Consider the following 13,476-nt stretch of genomic DNA (forward strand, 5'->3'; position numbering starts at 1 on the left):
GTGTGGGGAGTGAGGGGTGGGATTAGACTGGGTGGGATATTAAAGGGTGCGGTGGGTGAGGGGGAGAGTGGGATTAGACTGGGTGGGATATTAAAGGGTGTGGGGAGTGAGGGGTGGGATTAGACTGGGTGGGATATTAAAGGGTGTGGGGAGTGAGGGGTGGGATTAGACTGGGTGGGATTTTAAAGGGTGCGGGGAGTGAGGGGGAGAGTGGGATTAGACTGGGTGGGATATTAAAGGGTGCGGGGAGTGAGGGGGAGGGTGGGATTAGACTGGGTGGGATATTAAAGGGAGCGGGGAGTGAGGGGGAGAGTGGGATTAGACTGGGTGGGATATTAAAGGGTGCGGGGAGTGAGGGAGAGAGTGGGATTAGACTGGGTGGGATATTAAAGGGTGCGGGGAGTGAGGGGGAGAGTGGGATTAGACTGGGTGGGATATTAAAGGGTGCGGGGAGTGAGGGGGGAGAGTGGGATTAGACTGGGTGGGATATTGAAGGGTGTGGGGAGTGAGGGGTGGGATTAGACTGGGTGGGATATTAAAGGGTGTGGGGAGTGAGGGGGAGAGTGGGATTAGACTGGGTGGGATATTGAAGGGTGTGGGGAGTGAGGGGTGGGATTAGACTGGGTGGGATATTAAAGGGTGCGGGGAGAGTGGGATTAGACTGGGTGGGATATTAAAGGGTGCGGTGGGTGAGGGGCAGAGTGGGATTAGACTGGGTTGGATATTAAAGGGTGTGGGGAGTGAGGGGTGGGATTAGACTGGGTGGGATATTAAAGGGTGTGGGGAGTGAGGGGTGGGATTAGACTGGGTGGGATATTAAAGGGTGCGGGGAGTGAGGGGTGGGATTAGACTGGGTGGGATATTAAAGGGTGCGGGGAGTGAGGGGTGGGATTAGACTGGGTGGGATATTAAAGGGTGTGGGGAGTGAGGGGTGGGATTAGACTGGGTGGGACATTAAAGGGTGCGGGGAGAGTGGGATTAGACTGGGTGGGATATTAAAGGGTGCGGGGAGTGAGGGGGAGGGTGGGATTAGACTGGGTGGGATATTAAAGGGTGCGGGGAGTGAGGGGGAGAGTGGGATTAGACTGGGTGGGATATTAAAGGGTGCGGGGAGTGAGGGAGAGAGTGGGATTAGACTGGGTGGGATATTAAAGGGTGCGGGGAGTGAGGGGGAGAGTGGGATTAGACTGGGTGGGATATTAAAGGGTGCGGGGAGTGAGGGGGGAGAGTGGGATTAGACTGGGTGGGATATTGAAGGGTGTGGGGAGTGAGGGGTGGGATTAGACTGGGTGGGATATTAAAGGGTGTGGGGAGTGAGGGGGAGAGTGGGATTAGACTGGGTGGGATATTGAAGGGTGTGGGGAGTGAGGGGTGGGATTAGACTGGGTGGGATATTAAAGGGTGCGGGGAGAGTGGGATTAGACTGGGTGGGATATTAAAGGGTGCGGTGGGTGAGGGGCAGAGTGGGATTAGACTGGGTTGGATATTAAAGGGTGTGGGGAGTGAGGGGTGGGATTAGACTGGGTGGGATATTAAAGGGTGTGGGGAGTGAGGGGTGGGATTAGACTGGGTGGGATATTAAAGGGTGCGGGGAGTGAGGGGTGGGATTAGACTGGGTGGGATATTAAAGGGTGCGGGGAGTGAGGGGTGGGATTAGACTGGGTGGGATATTAAAGGGTGTGGGGAGTGTGGGGTGGGATTAGACTGGGTGGGACATTAAAGGGTGCGGGGAGAGTGGGATTAGACTGGGTGGGATATTAAAGGGTGCGGGGAGAGTGGGATTAGACTGGGTGGGATATTGAAGGGTGCGGGTAGTGAGGGGTGGGATTAGACTGGGTGGGATATTAAAGGGTGCAGGGAGAGTGGGATTAGACTGGGTGGGATATTAAAGGGTGCGGGGAGTGAGGGGGAGAGTGGGATTAGACTGGGTGGGATATTGAAGGGTGTGGGGAGTGAGGGGTGGGATTAGACTGGGTGGGATATTAAAGGGTGCGGGGAGAGTGGGATTAGACTGGGTGGGATATTAAAGGGTGCGGGGAGAGTGGGATTAGACTGGGTGGGATATTAAAGGGTGCGGGGAGTAAGGGGGAGAGTGGGATTAGACTGGGTGGGATATTGAAGGGTGTGGGGAGTGAGGGGTGCGATTAGACTGGGTGGGATATTAAAGGGTGCGGGGAGAGTGGTATTAGACTGGGTGGGATATTAAAGGGTGCGGGGAGAGTGGGATTAGACTGGGTGGGATATTAAAGGGTGCGGGGAGTAAGGGGGAGAGTGGGATTAGACTGGGTGGGATATTGAAGGGTGTGGGGAGTGAGGGGTGGGATTAGACTGGGTGGGATATTAAAGGGTGCGGTGGGTGAGGGGGAGAGTGGGATTAGACTGGGTGGGATATTAAAGGGTGTGGGGAGTGAGGGGTGGGATTAGACTGGGTGGGATATTAAAGGGCGTGGGGAGTGAGGGGTGGGATTAGACTGGGTGGGATTTTAAAGGGTGCGGGGAGTGAGGGGGAGAGTGGGATTAGACTGGGTGGGATATTAAAGGGTGCGGGGAGTGAGGGGGAGGGTGGGATTAGACTGGGTGGGATATTAAAGGGTGCGGGGAGTGAGGGGGAGAGTGGGATTAGACTGGGTGGGATATTAAAGGGTGCGGGGAGTGAGGGAGAGAGTGGGATTAGACTGGGTGGGATATTAAAGGGTGCGGGGAGTGAGGGGGAGAGTGGGATTAGACTGGGTGGGATATTAAAGGGTGCGGGGAGTGAGGGGGGAGAGTGGGATTAGACTGGGTGGGATATTAAAGGGTGCGGGGAGTGAGGGGGAGAGTGGGATTAGACTGGGTGGGATATTAAAGGGTGCGGGGAGTGAGGGGGAGTGGGATTAGACTGGGTGGGATATTAAAGGGTGTGGGCAGTGAGGGGGAGAGTGGGATTAGACTGGGTGGGATATTAAAGGGTGCGGGGAGTGAGCGGGAGAGTGGTATTAGACTGGGTGGGATATTAAAGGGTGCGGGGAGTGAGCGGGAGAGTGGGATTAGACTGGGTGGGATATTAAAGGGTGCGGGGAGTGAGCGGGAGGGTGGGATTAGACTGGGTGGGATATTAAAGGGTGCGGGGAGTGAGGGGGAGAGTGGGATTAGACTGGGTGGGATATTAAAGGGTGCGAGGTGTGAGGGGGAGAGTGGGATTAGACTGGGTGGGATATTAAAGGGTGCGGGGAGTGAGCGGGAAGGTGGGATTAGACTGGGTGGGATATTAAAGGGTGCGGAGAGTGAGGGGTGGGATTAGACTGGGTGGGATATTAAAGGGTACGGGGAGTGAGGGGGAGAGTGGGATTAGACTGGGTGGGATATTAAAGGGTGTGGGGAGTGAGAGGGAGAGTGGGATTAGACTGGGTGGGTAATTGAAGGGTGCGGGGAGTGAGGGGGAGAGTGGGATTAGACTGGGTGGGATATTAAAGGGTGCGGGGAGTGAGGGGGAGGGTGGGATTAGACTGGGTGGGATATTAAAGGGTGCGGGCAGTGAGGGGGAGGGTGGGATTAGACTGGGTGGGATATTAAAGGGTGCGGGGAGTGAGCGGGAGAGTGGGGTTAGACTGGGTGGGATATTAAAGGGTGCGGGGAGTGAGGGGTGGGATTAGACTGGGTGGGATATTAAAGGGTGCGGGGAGTGAGCGGGATTAGACTGGGTGGGATATTAAAGGGTGCGGGGAGTGAGGGGGAGAGTGGGATTAGACTGGGTGGGATATTAAAGGGTGCAGGGAGTGAGCGGGATTAGACTGGGTGGGATATTAAAGGGTGTGGGGAGTGAGGGGGAGAGTGGGATTAGACTGGGTTGATATTAAAAGGTGCGGGGAGTGAGCGGGATTAGACTGGGTGGGATATTAAAGGGTGCGGGGAGTGAGCGGGAGGGTGGGATTAGACTGGGTGGGATATTAAAGGGTGCGGGGAGTGAGGGGGAGAGTGTGATTAGACTGGGTGGGATATTAAAGGGTGCGGGGAGTGAGCGGGATTAGACTGGGTGGGATATTAAAGGGTGCGGGGAGTGAGCGGGAGGGTGGGATTAGACTGGGTGGGATATTAAAGGGTGCGGGGAGTGAGGGGGAGGGTGGGATTAGACTGGGTTGATATTAAAGGGTGCGGGGAGTGAGCGGGATTAGACTGGGTGGGATATTAAAGGGTGCGGGGAGTGAGGGGGAGGGTGGGATTAGACTGGGTTGATATTAAAGTGTGCGGGGAGTGAGCGGGATTAGACTGGGTGGGATATTAAAGGGTGCGGGGAGTGAGGGGGAGAGTGGGATTAGACTGGGTGGGATATTAAAGGGTGCGGGGAGTGAGGGGGAGGGGGGGATTAGACTGGGTGGGATATTAAAGGGTGCGGGGAGTGAGGGGGAGAGTGGGGTTAGACTGGGTGGGATATTAAAGGGTGCGGGGAGTGAGCGGGAGAGTGGGGTTAGACTGGGTGGGATATTAAAGGGTGCGGGGAGTGAGCGGGAGAGTGGGGTTAGACTGGGTGGGATATTAAAGGGTGCGGGGAGTGAGCGGGAGAGTGGGATTAGACTGGGTGGGATATTAAAGGGTGCGGGGAGTGAGAGGGAGAGTGGGATTAGACTGGGTGGGATATTAAAGGGTGCGGGGAGTGAGGGGGAGAGTGGTATTAGACTGGGTGGGATATTAAAGGGTGTGGGGAGTGAGGGGTGGGATTAGACTGGGTGGGATATTAAAGGGTGTGGGGAGTGAGGGGTGGGATTAGACTGGGTGGGATATTAAAGGGTGTGGGGAGTGAGGGGTGGGATTAGACTGGGTGGGATATTAAAGGGTGTGGGGAGTGAGAGGTGGGATTAGACTGGGTGGGATATTAAAGGGTGCGGGGAGTGAGTGGGAGGGTGGGATTGGACTGGGTGGGATATTAAAGGGTGCGGGGAGTGAGGGGGAGAGTGGGGTTAGACTGGGTGGGATATTAAAGGGTGCGGGGAGTGAGCGGGAGGGTGGGATTAGACTCGGTGGGATATTAAAGGGAGTGGGGAGCGAGGGGGAGAGTGGGATTAGACTGGGTGGGATATTAAAGGGTGCGGGGAGTGAGGGGGAGAGTGGGATTAGACTGGGTGGGATATTAAAGGGTGCGGGGAGTGAGCGGGAGGGTGGGATTAGACTGGGTGGGATATTAAAGGGTGCGGGGAGTGAGCGGGAGGGTGGGAATAGACTGGGTGGGATATTAAAGGGTGCTGGGAGTGAGCGGGAGGGTGGGATTAGACTGGGTGGGATATTAAAGGGTGCGGGGAGTGAGCGGGAGGGTGGGATTAGACTGGGTGGGATATTAAAGGGTGCGGGCAGTGAGGGGGAGGGTGGGATTATTCGTACACAGTTCCAGCAGAGTCATTGGAGACGTTTAAAGCGTCGAGATTCTGGTGAAAGTGGTCCTTCTCTCGACCTGTGGGGAACCCCCGGACTTATTCACAAGACTGCCCGCCACGTACCTCAGGTTGTTCAGGGGGCAAGCCCTCTCAAACTGGCTCCTCAGGTGGTCAAAGCTGCGGCCCCCGAAGATGCTGTCCCTGAAGTAGCCCAGCTCTGTGAAGTAGTGGCGGGCGGCGCGCTGGGATAGGCTGCCCGCTCCCGAGGGGGCCTCCAGCACGTCGGGGGTCTGGCCCAGCAGGGGGTCCAAGTGCAGCAGGGTGGCGGTTAACCCTCCGATGGTCAGCTTCAAGAGCAGCTCGGCCTTCACACTGTCCAGCGAGGGCGACGCGGGCGATTTACCTGGCGGACAATCGTCAACAGAGTTAGACAGTCGCGCACTCTCCCAAACACCCGTTCATCCGACCGGGACGTCCCAGTGAGGCACACGACCCTCCCCCCTCGCTCAGCCTCTCCCTCAGTCCCTCCTCCCTGCAACGCTGCACTCGATTCCCTCTTCAACATCGGAGGAGGAAGGATATTTCCCAGGAACATAAACCCGTTTCCTCACCAGTGAGCCTCCGCCGCTTGTCCACCTTTTGCTGCTCTCCAGACACAACACAAACCCACCCCCACAAAATATATCCATTCACCAAAACATTCCATTCAATATCAAACCACACAGGTTTCAGCCCATGGCAGTCACTGCGCCAACCCAACCCACTGCCCGCTCTCCCCCCATAGCCCTGTATCAATCCCCAAACTAAACCCACTGCCCCGCTCTCCCCCCATAGCCCTGTATCAATCCCCAAACTAATCCCACTGCCACGCTCTCTCCCCATAGCCCTGTATCAATCCCCAAACTAATCCCACTGCCCCGCTCTCCCCCCATTGCCCTGTATCATCCCCAAACTAATTCCACTGCCCCACTCTCTCCCCATAGCCCTGTATCATCCCCAAACTAATTCCACTGCCCCGCTCTCTCCCCATAGCCCTGTATCAATCCCTAAACTATTCCCACTGCCCCACTCTCCCCCCATAGCCCTGTATCAATCCCCAAACTAATCCCACTGCCCCGCTCTCCCCCCATAGCCCTGTATCAATCCCCAAACTAATACCACTGCCCCGCTCTCTCCCCATAGCCCTGTATCAATCCCCAAACTAATCCCACTGCCCCGCTCTCTCCCCATAGCCCTCTAACAATCCCCAAACTAATCCCACTGCCCCGCTCTCTCCCCATAGCCCTGTATCAATCCCCAAACTTCTCCCACTGCCCCGCTCTCCCCCCATTGCCCTGTATCAATCCCCAAACTAATCCCACTGCCCCACTCTCTCCCCATAGCCCTCTATCAATCCCCAAACTAATCCCACTGCCCTGCTCTCTCCCCATAGCCCTCTATCAATCCTCAAACTAATCCCACTGCCCCGCTCTCTCCCCATAGCCCTCTATCAATCCCCAAACTAATCCCACTGCCCCGCTCTCTCCCCATAGCCCTGTATCAATCCTCAAACTAATCCCACTGCCCCGCTCTCTCCCCATAGCCCTCTATCAATCCCCAAACTAATGCCACTGCCCCGCTTTCTCCCCATAGCCCTGTATCAATCCTCAAACTAATCCCACTGCCCTGCTCTCTCCCCATAGCCCTGTATCAATCCTCAAACTAATCCCACTGTCCCACTCTCTCCCCATAGCCCTCTATCAATCCTCAAACTAATCCCACTGTCCCGCTCTCTCCCCATAGCCCTCTAACAATCCCCAAACTAATCACACTGTCCCGCTCTCTCCCCATAGCCCTGTATCAATCCCCAAACTTCTCCCACTGCCCCGCTCTCCCCCCATTGCCCTGTATCAATCCCCAAACTAATCCCACTGCCCCGCTCTCTCCCCATAGCCCTCTATCAATCCCCAAACTAATCCCACTGCCCCACTCTCTCCTCATACCCCTGTATCAATCCCCAAACTAATCCCACTGCCCCACTCTCTCCTCATACCCCTGTATCAATCTCCAAACTAATCCCACTGCCCCACTCTCTCCTCATAGCCCTGTATCAATCCCCAAACTAATCCCACTGCCCCGCTCTCTTCCTATAGCCCTGTATCAATCTCCAAACTAATCCCACTGCCCCGCTCTCTCCCCATAGCCCTGTATCAATCCCCAAACTAATCCCACTGCCCCGCTCTCTCCCCATAGCCCTCTATCAATCCCCAAACTAATCCCACTGCCCCACTCTCTCCTCATACCCCTGTATCAATCTCCAAACTAATCCCACTGCCCCGCTCTCTCCCCATAGCCCTCTATCAATCCCCAAACTAATCCCACTGCCCCACTCTCTCCTCATACCCCTGTATCAATCCCCAAACTAATCCCACTGCCCCGCTCTCTCCCCATCGCCCTGTATCAATCTCCAAACTAATCCCACTGCCCCGCTCTCTCCCCATAGCCCTGTATCAATCCCCAAACCAATCCCACTGCCCCACTCTCTCCCCATAGCCCTGTATCAACCCCCAAACTAATCCCACTGCCCCGCTCTCTCCCCATAGCCCTGTATCAACCCCCAAACTAATCCCACCGCCCCACTCTCTCCCCCTAGCCCTGTATCAATCCCCAATCTAATCCCACTGCCCCGCTCTCTCCCCATCGCCCTGTATCAATCTCCAAACTAATCCCACTGCCCCGCTCTCTCCCCATAGCCCTGCATCAATCCCCAATCTAATCCCACTGCCCCGCTCTCTCCCCATCGCTCTGTATCAATCCCCAAACTAATCCCACTGCTCCGCTCTCTCCCCATAGCCCTGTATCAATCCCCAAACTAATCCCACTGCCCCGCTCTCTCCCCATCGCCCTGTATCAATCCCCAAACTTCTCCCACTGCCCCGCTCTCCCCCCATTGCCCTGTATCAATCCCCAAACTAATCCCACTGCCCCACTCTCTCCCCATAGCCCTCTATCAATCCCCAAACTAATCCCACTGCCCTGCTCTCTCCCCATAGCCCTCTATCAATCCTCAAACTAATCCCACTGCCCCGCTCTCTCCCCATAGCCCTCTATCAAGCCCCAAACTAATCCCACTGCCCCGCTCTCTCCCCATAGCCCTGTATCAATCCTCAAACTAATCCCACTGCCCCGCTCTCTCCCCATAGCCCTCTATCAATCCCCAAACTAATGCCACTGCCCCGCTTTCTCCCCATAGCCCTGTATCAATCCTCAAACTAATCCCACTGCCCTGCTCTCTCCCCATAGCCCTGTATCAATCCTCAAACTAATCCCACTGTCCCACTCTCTCCCCATAGCCCTCTATCAATCCTCAAACTAATCCCACTGTCCCGCTCTCTCCCCATAGCCCTCTAACAATCCCCAAACTAATCACACTGTCCCGCTCTCTCCCCATAGCCCTGTATCAATCCCCAAACTTCTCCCACTGCCCCGCTCTCCCCCCATTGCCCTGTATCAATCCCCAAACTAATCCCACTGCCCCGCTCTCTCCCCATAGCCCTCTATCAATCCCCAAACTAATCCCACTGCCCCACTCTCTCCTCATACCCCTGTATCAATCCCCAAACTAATCCCACTGCCCCACTCTCTCCTCATACCCCTGTATCAATCTCCAAACTAATCCCACTGCCCCACTCTCTCCTCATAGCCCTGTATCAATCCCCAAACTAATCCCACTGCCCCGCTCTCTTCCTATAGCCCTGTATCAATCTCCAAACTAATCCCACTGCCCCGCTCTCTCCCCATAGCCCTGTATCAATCCCCAAACTAATCCCACTGCCCCGCTCTCTCCCCATAGCCCTCTATCAATCCCCAAACTAATCCCACTGCCCCACTCTCTCCTCATACCCCTGTATCAATCTCCAAACTAATCCCACTGCCCCGCTCTCTCCCCATAGCCCTCTATCAATCCCCAAACTAATCCCACTGCCCCACTCTCTCCTCATACCCCTGTATCAATCCCCAAACTAATCCCACTGCCCCGCTCTCTCCCCATCGCCCTGTATCAATCTCCAAACTAATCCCACTGCCCCGCTCTCTCCCCATAGCCCTGTATCAATCCCCAAACCAATCCCACTGCCCCACTCTCTCCCCATAGCCCTGTATCAACCCCCAAACTAATCCCACTGCCCCGCTCTCTCCCCATAGCCCTGTATCAACCCCCAAACTAATCCCACCGCCCCACTCTCTCCCCCTAGCCCTGTATCAATCCCCAATCTAATCCCACTGCCCCGCTCTCTCCCCATCGCCCTGTATCAATCTCCAAACTAATCCCACTGCCCCGCTCTCTCCCCATAGCCCTGCATCAATCCCCAATCTAATCCCACTGCCCCGCTCTCTCCCCATCGCTCTGTATCAATCCTCAAACTAATCCCACTGCTCCGCTCTCTCCCCATAGCCCTGTATCAATCCCCAAACTAATCCCACTGCCCCGCTCTCTCCCCATCGCCCTGTATCAATCACCAAACTAATCCCACTGCCCCGCTCTCTCCCCATAGCCCTGTATCAATCCCCAAACTAATCCCACTGCCCCACTCTCTCCCCATAGCCCTGTATCAATCCCCAAACTAATACCACTGCCCCGCTCTCTCCCCATAGCCCTGTATCAATCCCCAAACTAATCCCACTGCCCCACTCTCTCCCCATAGCCCTGTATCAATCCCCAAACTAATCCCACTGCCCCGCTCTCTCCCCATAGCCCTGTATCAATCCCCAAACTAATCCCACTGCCCCGCTCTCTCCCCATAGCCCTGTATCAATCCCCAAACTAATCCCACTGCCCCGCTCTCTCCCCATAGCCCTGTATCAATCCCCAAACCAATCCCACTGCCCCACTCTCTCCCCATAGCCCTGTATCAACCCCCAAACTAATCCCACTGCCCCGCTCTCTCCCCATAGCCCTGTATCAACCCCCAAACTAATCCCACCACCCCACTCTCTCCCCATAGCCCTGTATCAATCCCCAATCTAATCCCACTGCCCCGCTCTCTCCCCATCGCCCTGTATCAATCCCCAAACTAATCCCACTGCTCCGCTCTCTCCCCATAGCCTGTATCAATCCCCAAACTAATCCCACTGCCCCGCTCTCTCCCCATCGCCCTGTATCAATCTCCAAACTAATCCCACTGCCCCGCTCTCTCCCCATAGCCCTCTATCAATCCCCAAACTAATCCCACTGCCCCACTCTCTCCCCATAGCCCTGTATCAATCCCCAAACTAATCCCACTGCCCCGCTCTCTCCCCATAGCCCTGTATCAATCCCCAAACTAATCCCACTGCCCCGCTCTCTCCCCATAGCCCTGTATCAATCCCCAAACTAATCCCACTGCCCCGCTCTCTCCCCATAGCCCTGTATCAATCCCCAAACTAATCCCACTGCCCCGCTCTCTCCCCATAGCCCTGTATCAATCCCCAAACTAATCCCACTGCCCCGCTCTCTCCCCATAGCCCTGTATCAATCCCCAAACTAATCCCACTGCCCCACTCTCTCCCCATAGTCCCCCCACAGTGTAAGGGAGGATGGTTATTTCCCCGTCCAGCAGAGACAGCCTGAGGAAAGGCCACTGTCAGAGTGTGCTGTGAGCTTCGTTGTTACTGACCTTGCTGTCGATTGACGGACTGTAAACTGGGGAGAGTGCTGGGGAACACAGAGCTCCCATAGCGATGTGGACTGTTTAGCAGCATCTGCAGGGCATTCAAACAGAAACATGAAACATCTGATCAGCTCGAGGAGCCTTTGTTAGAACTGTAGAAGCCCCACTGCACAGAAGAGGCCATTCAGTCCATCGAATCTCCACCAACAGACTATCTTACCCAGGCCCTCTCCCCCACCCTATCCCTGTAACTCCACACATTCACCACGGCCCAATCCACCTAACCTGCACATCTTTGGACACTAAGGGGCAATTTAGCATGGCCAATCCACCTAACCTGCACATCTTTGGACACTAAGGGACAATTTAGGATGGTATTTAATCTTATTCATGGTGTCACAGTGAGCGAAGAAGGCCGATTTCAACCTTGCGGCGCACTGAGATGAAGGAGGGCCTCTCAGTCGCCAAGGTTGCAGATCCACATTTGCATTTACTATTTAAAGAGCGGCAAGGTGACACTGCTGCCTCACAGCGCCAGGGACCCGGGTTCGATTCCCGGCCTTGGGTCACTGTCTGTGTGGAGTTTGCACGTTCTCCCCGTGTCTGCGTGGGTTTCCCCCGGGTGCTCCGGTTTCCTCCCACACTCCAAAGATGTGCAGGTTAGGTGGACTGGCCATGCTAAATTACCCCTTAGTGTCCAAAGATGTGCAGGTTAGGTGGATTGGTCGTGGTAAATTGCCCCTTAGTATCCAAAGATGTGTAGGTTAGGTGGATTGGCCATGCTAAATTGCCCCTTAGTATCCAAAGATGTGTCGGTTGGGTGAATTGGCCATGCTAAATTGCCCCTTAGTATCCAAAGATGTGTAGGTTAGGTGGATTGGCCATGCTAAATTGCCCCTTAGTGTCCAAAGATGTGTGGGTTAGGTGGATTGGCCATGCTAAATTGCCCCTTGGTATCCAAAGATGTGTAGGTTAGGTGGATTGGCCATGCTAAATTGCCCCTTAGTGTCCAAAGATGTGTGGGTTAGGTGGATTGGCCATGCTAAATTGCCCCTTAGTGTCCAAAGATGTGTGGGTTGGGTGGATTGGCCATGCTAAATTGCCCCTTAGTGTCCAAAGATGTGTGGGTTAGGTGGATTGGCCATGCTAAAGTGTCCCTTAGTGTCCAAAGATGTGCAGGTTCGGTGGATTGGCCATGCTAAATTGCCCCTTAGTGTCCAAAGATGTGCAGGTTAGGTGGATTGGCCATGCTAAAGTGTCCCTTAGTGTCCAAAGATGTGCAGGTTAGGTGGATTGGCCATGCTAAATTGCCCCTTAGTGTCCAAAGATGTGCAGGTTAGGTGGATTGGCCATGCTAAAGTGTCCCTTAGTGTCCAAAGATGTGTAGGTTGGGTGGATTGGCCATGCTAAATTGCCCCTTAGTGTCCAAAGATGTGCAGGTTAGGTGGATTGGCCATGCTAAATTGCCCCTTAGTGTCCAAAGACGTGCAGGTTAGATGCTAAATGCTCACTCAGGTGTACCCGAACAGGCGCTGGAGTGTGGCGACTAGGGGATTTGCACAGTAACTTCATTGCGGTGTTAATGTAAGCTGACTTGTGACACTAATGAATAAACTAACGAACGTCCCGGCCAGTGTTACTCACGCCTGCTCCCAGCGAAGGGGGCTGGTTCGGGCAGCTGCTGTAGTCACTGCGTATCGAGCTCTCCAGGTCCACGTCTGAAAGCTCGCTCACCGACTGCACGGACGCCACGCTGCTGGTCATCGGGGCCATGGAGTAAAACATCTCCGAGGGCACTGGCAGCAGGAACAGGGAGAACATTAACGGCAAGGGGGGTTAGGATCGCGGGCTCAGGCACCTCCTGCCCCAGCTACCGCCACTCGCCAGAGCACAGGAAACCCCACACCCCATTCCCCAACCAAAACAGCGGGTTGAAAGAACCACACACACATCAATTAGCAGCAAGGCCACTCTGCCCCTCCAACCTGCTCCCCCATTCAATGAGATCATGGCTGATCTGATTGGAAACACAATCCCACATGCTCTGCCTAACCGCCCCCCCGCCCCGCCCGACCCCCGATAACCTTTCCTCCCGCCCCCTCCCACTCCATACAGACAGTCACCCAAGCCGGGAATCGAACCCGGGTCCCTGGCGCTGTGAGGCAGCAGTGCGAATCCACTGCTTTGTTAATCAAGAATCTATCCACCTCCTCCTCAACAATATTCAAAGTCCATGCTCCCGCCGCCTTTTGAGGAAGAAGGTTCCAGATACTCACCACCCTCTGAGAGAATCCCTACAGTGCAGGAGGAGACCATTTGGCCCATCGAGTCTGCACCGTCCACAATCCCACTCAGTCCATAACCTCACATATTTACCCCCCTAATCCCCTTGACACTAAGGGGCAATTTAGCATGGCCAATCCCCCTAACCTGCACATCTTTGGACACTAAGGGACAATTTAGCATGGCCAATCCACATACTCTGCACACCTTTGGACACTAAG

At 55.1% G+C, this 13,476-nt stretch overlaps 1 protein-coding gene across 1 annotated transcript in view; it reads right to left on the reverse strand.

Moving 5' to 3' along the window:
• Positions 1-13,476, reverse strand: part of LOC144487267 (autophagy-related protein 2 homolog A-like) — a 98,200-nt gene that overhangs the window by 51,026 nt on the left and 33,698 nt on the right. Inside the window, exons 10-12 of the mRNA XM_078205352.1 lie at positions 12,617-12,768; positions 10,979-11,063; positions 5,469-5,748 (exon numbers count right to left, since the gene is read on the reverse strand). Of these exons, the coding sequence (XP_078061478.1) occupies positions 5,469-5,748; positions 10,979-11,063; positions 12,617-12,768 (517 nt within the window). The remainder of the gene's footprint in view (positions 1-5,468; positions 5,749-10,978; positions 11,064-12,616; positions 12,769-13,476) is intronic.

Source organism: Mustelus asterias, unplaced genomic scaffold (genome assembly GCF_964213995.1).
Source record: "Mustelus asterias unplaced genomic scaffold, sMusAst1.hap1.1 HAP1_SCAFFOLD_685, whole genome shotgun sequence".
Lineage (NCBI taxonomy): Eukaryota > Metazoa > Chordata > Chondrichthyes > Carcharhiniformes > Triakidae > Mustelus > Mustelus asterias.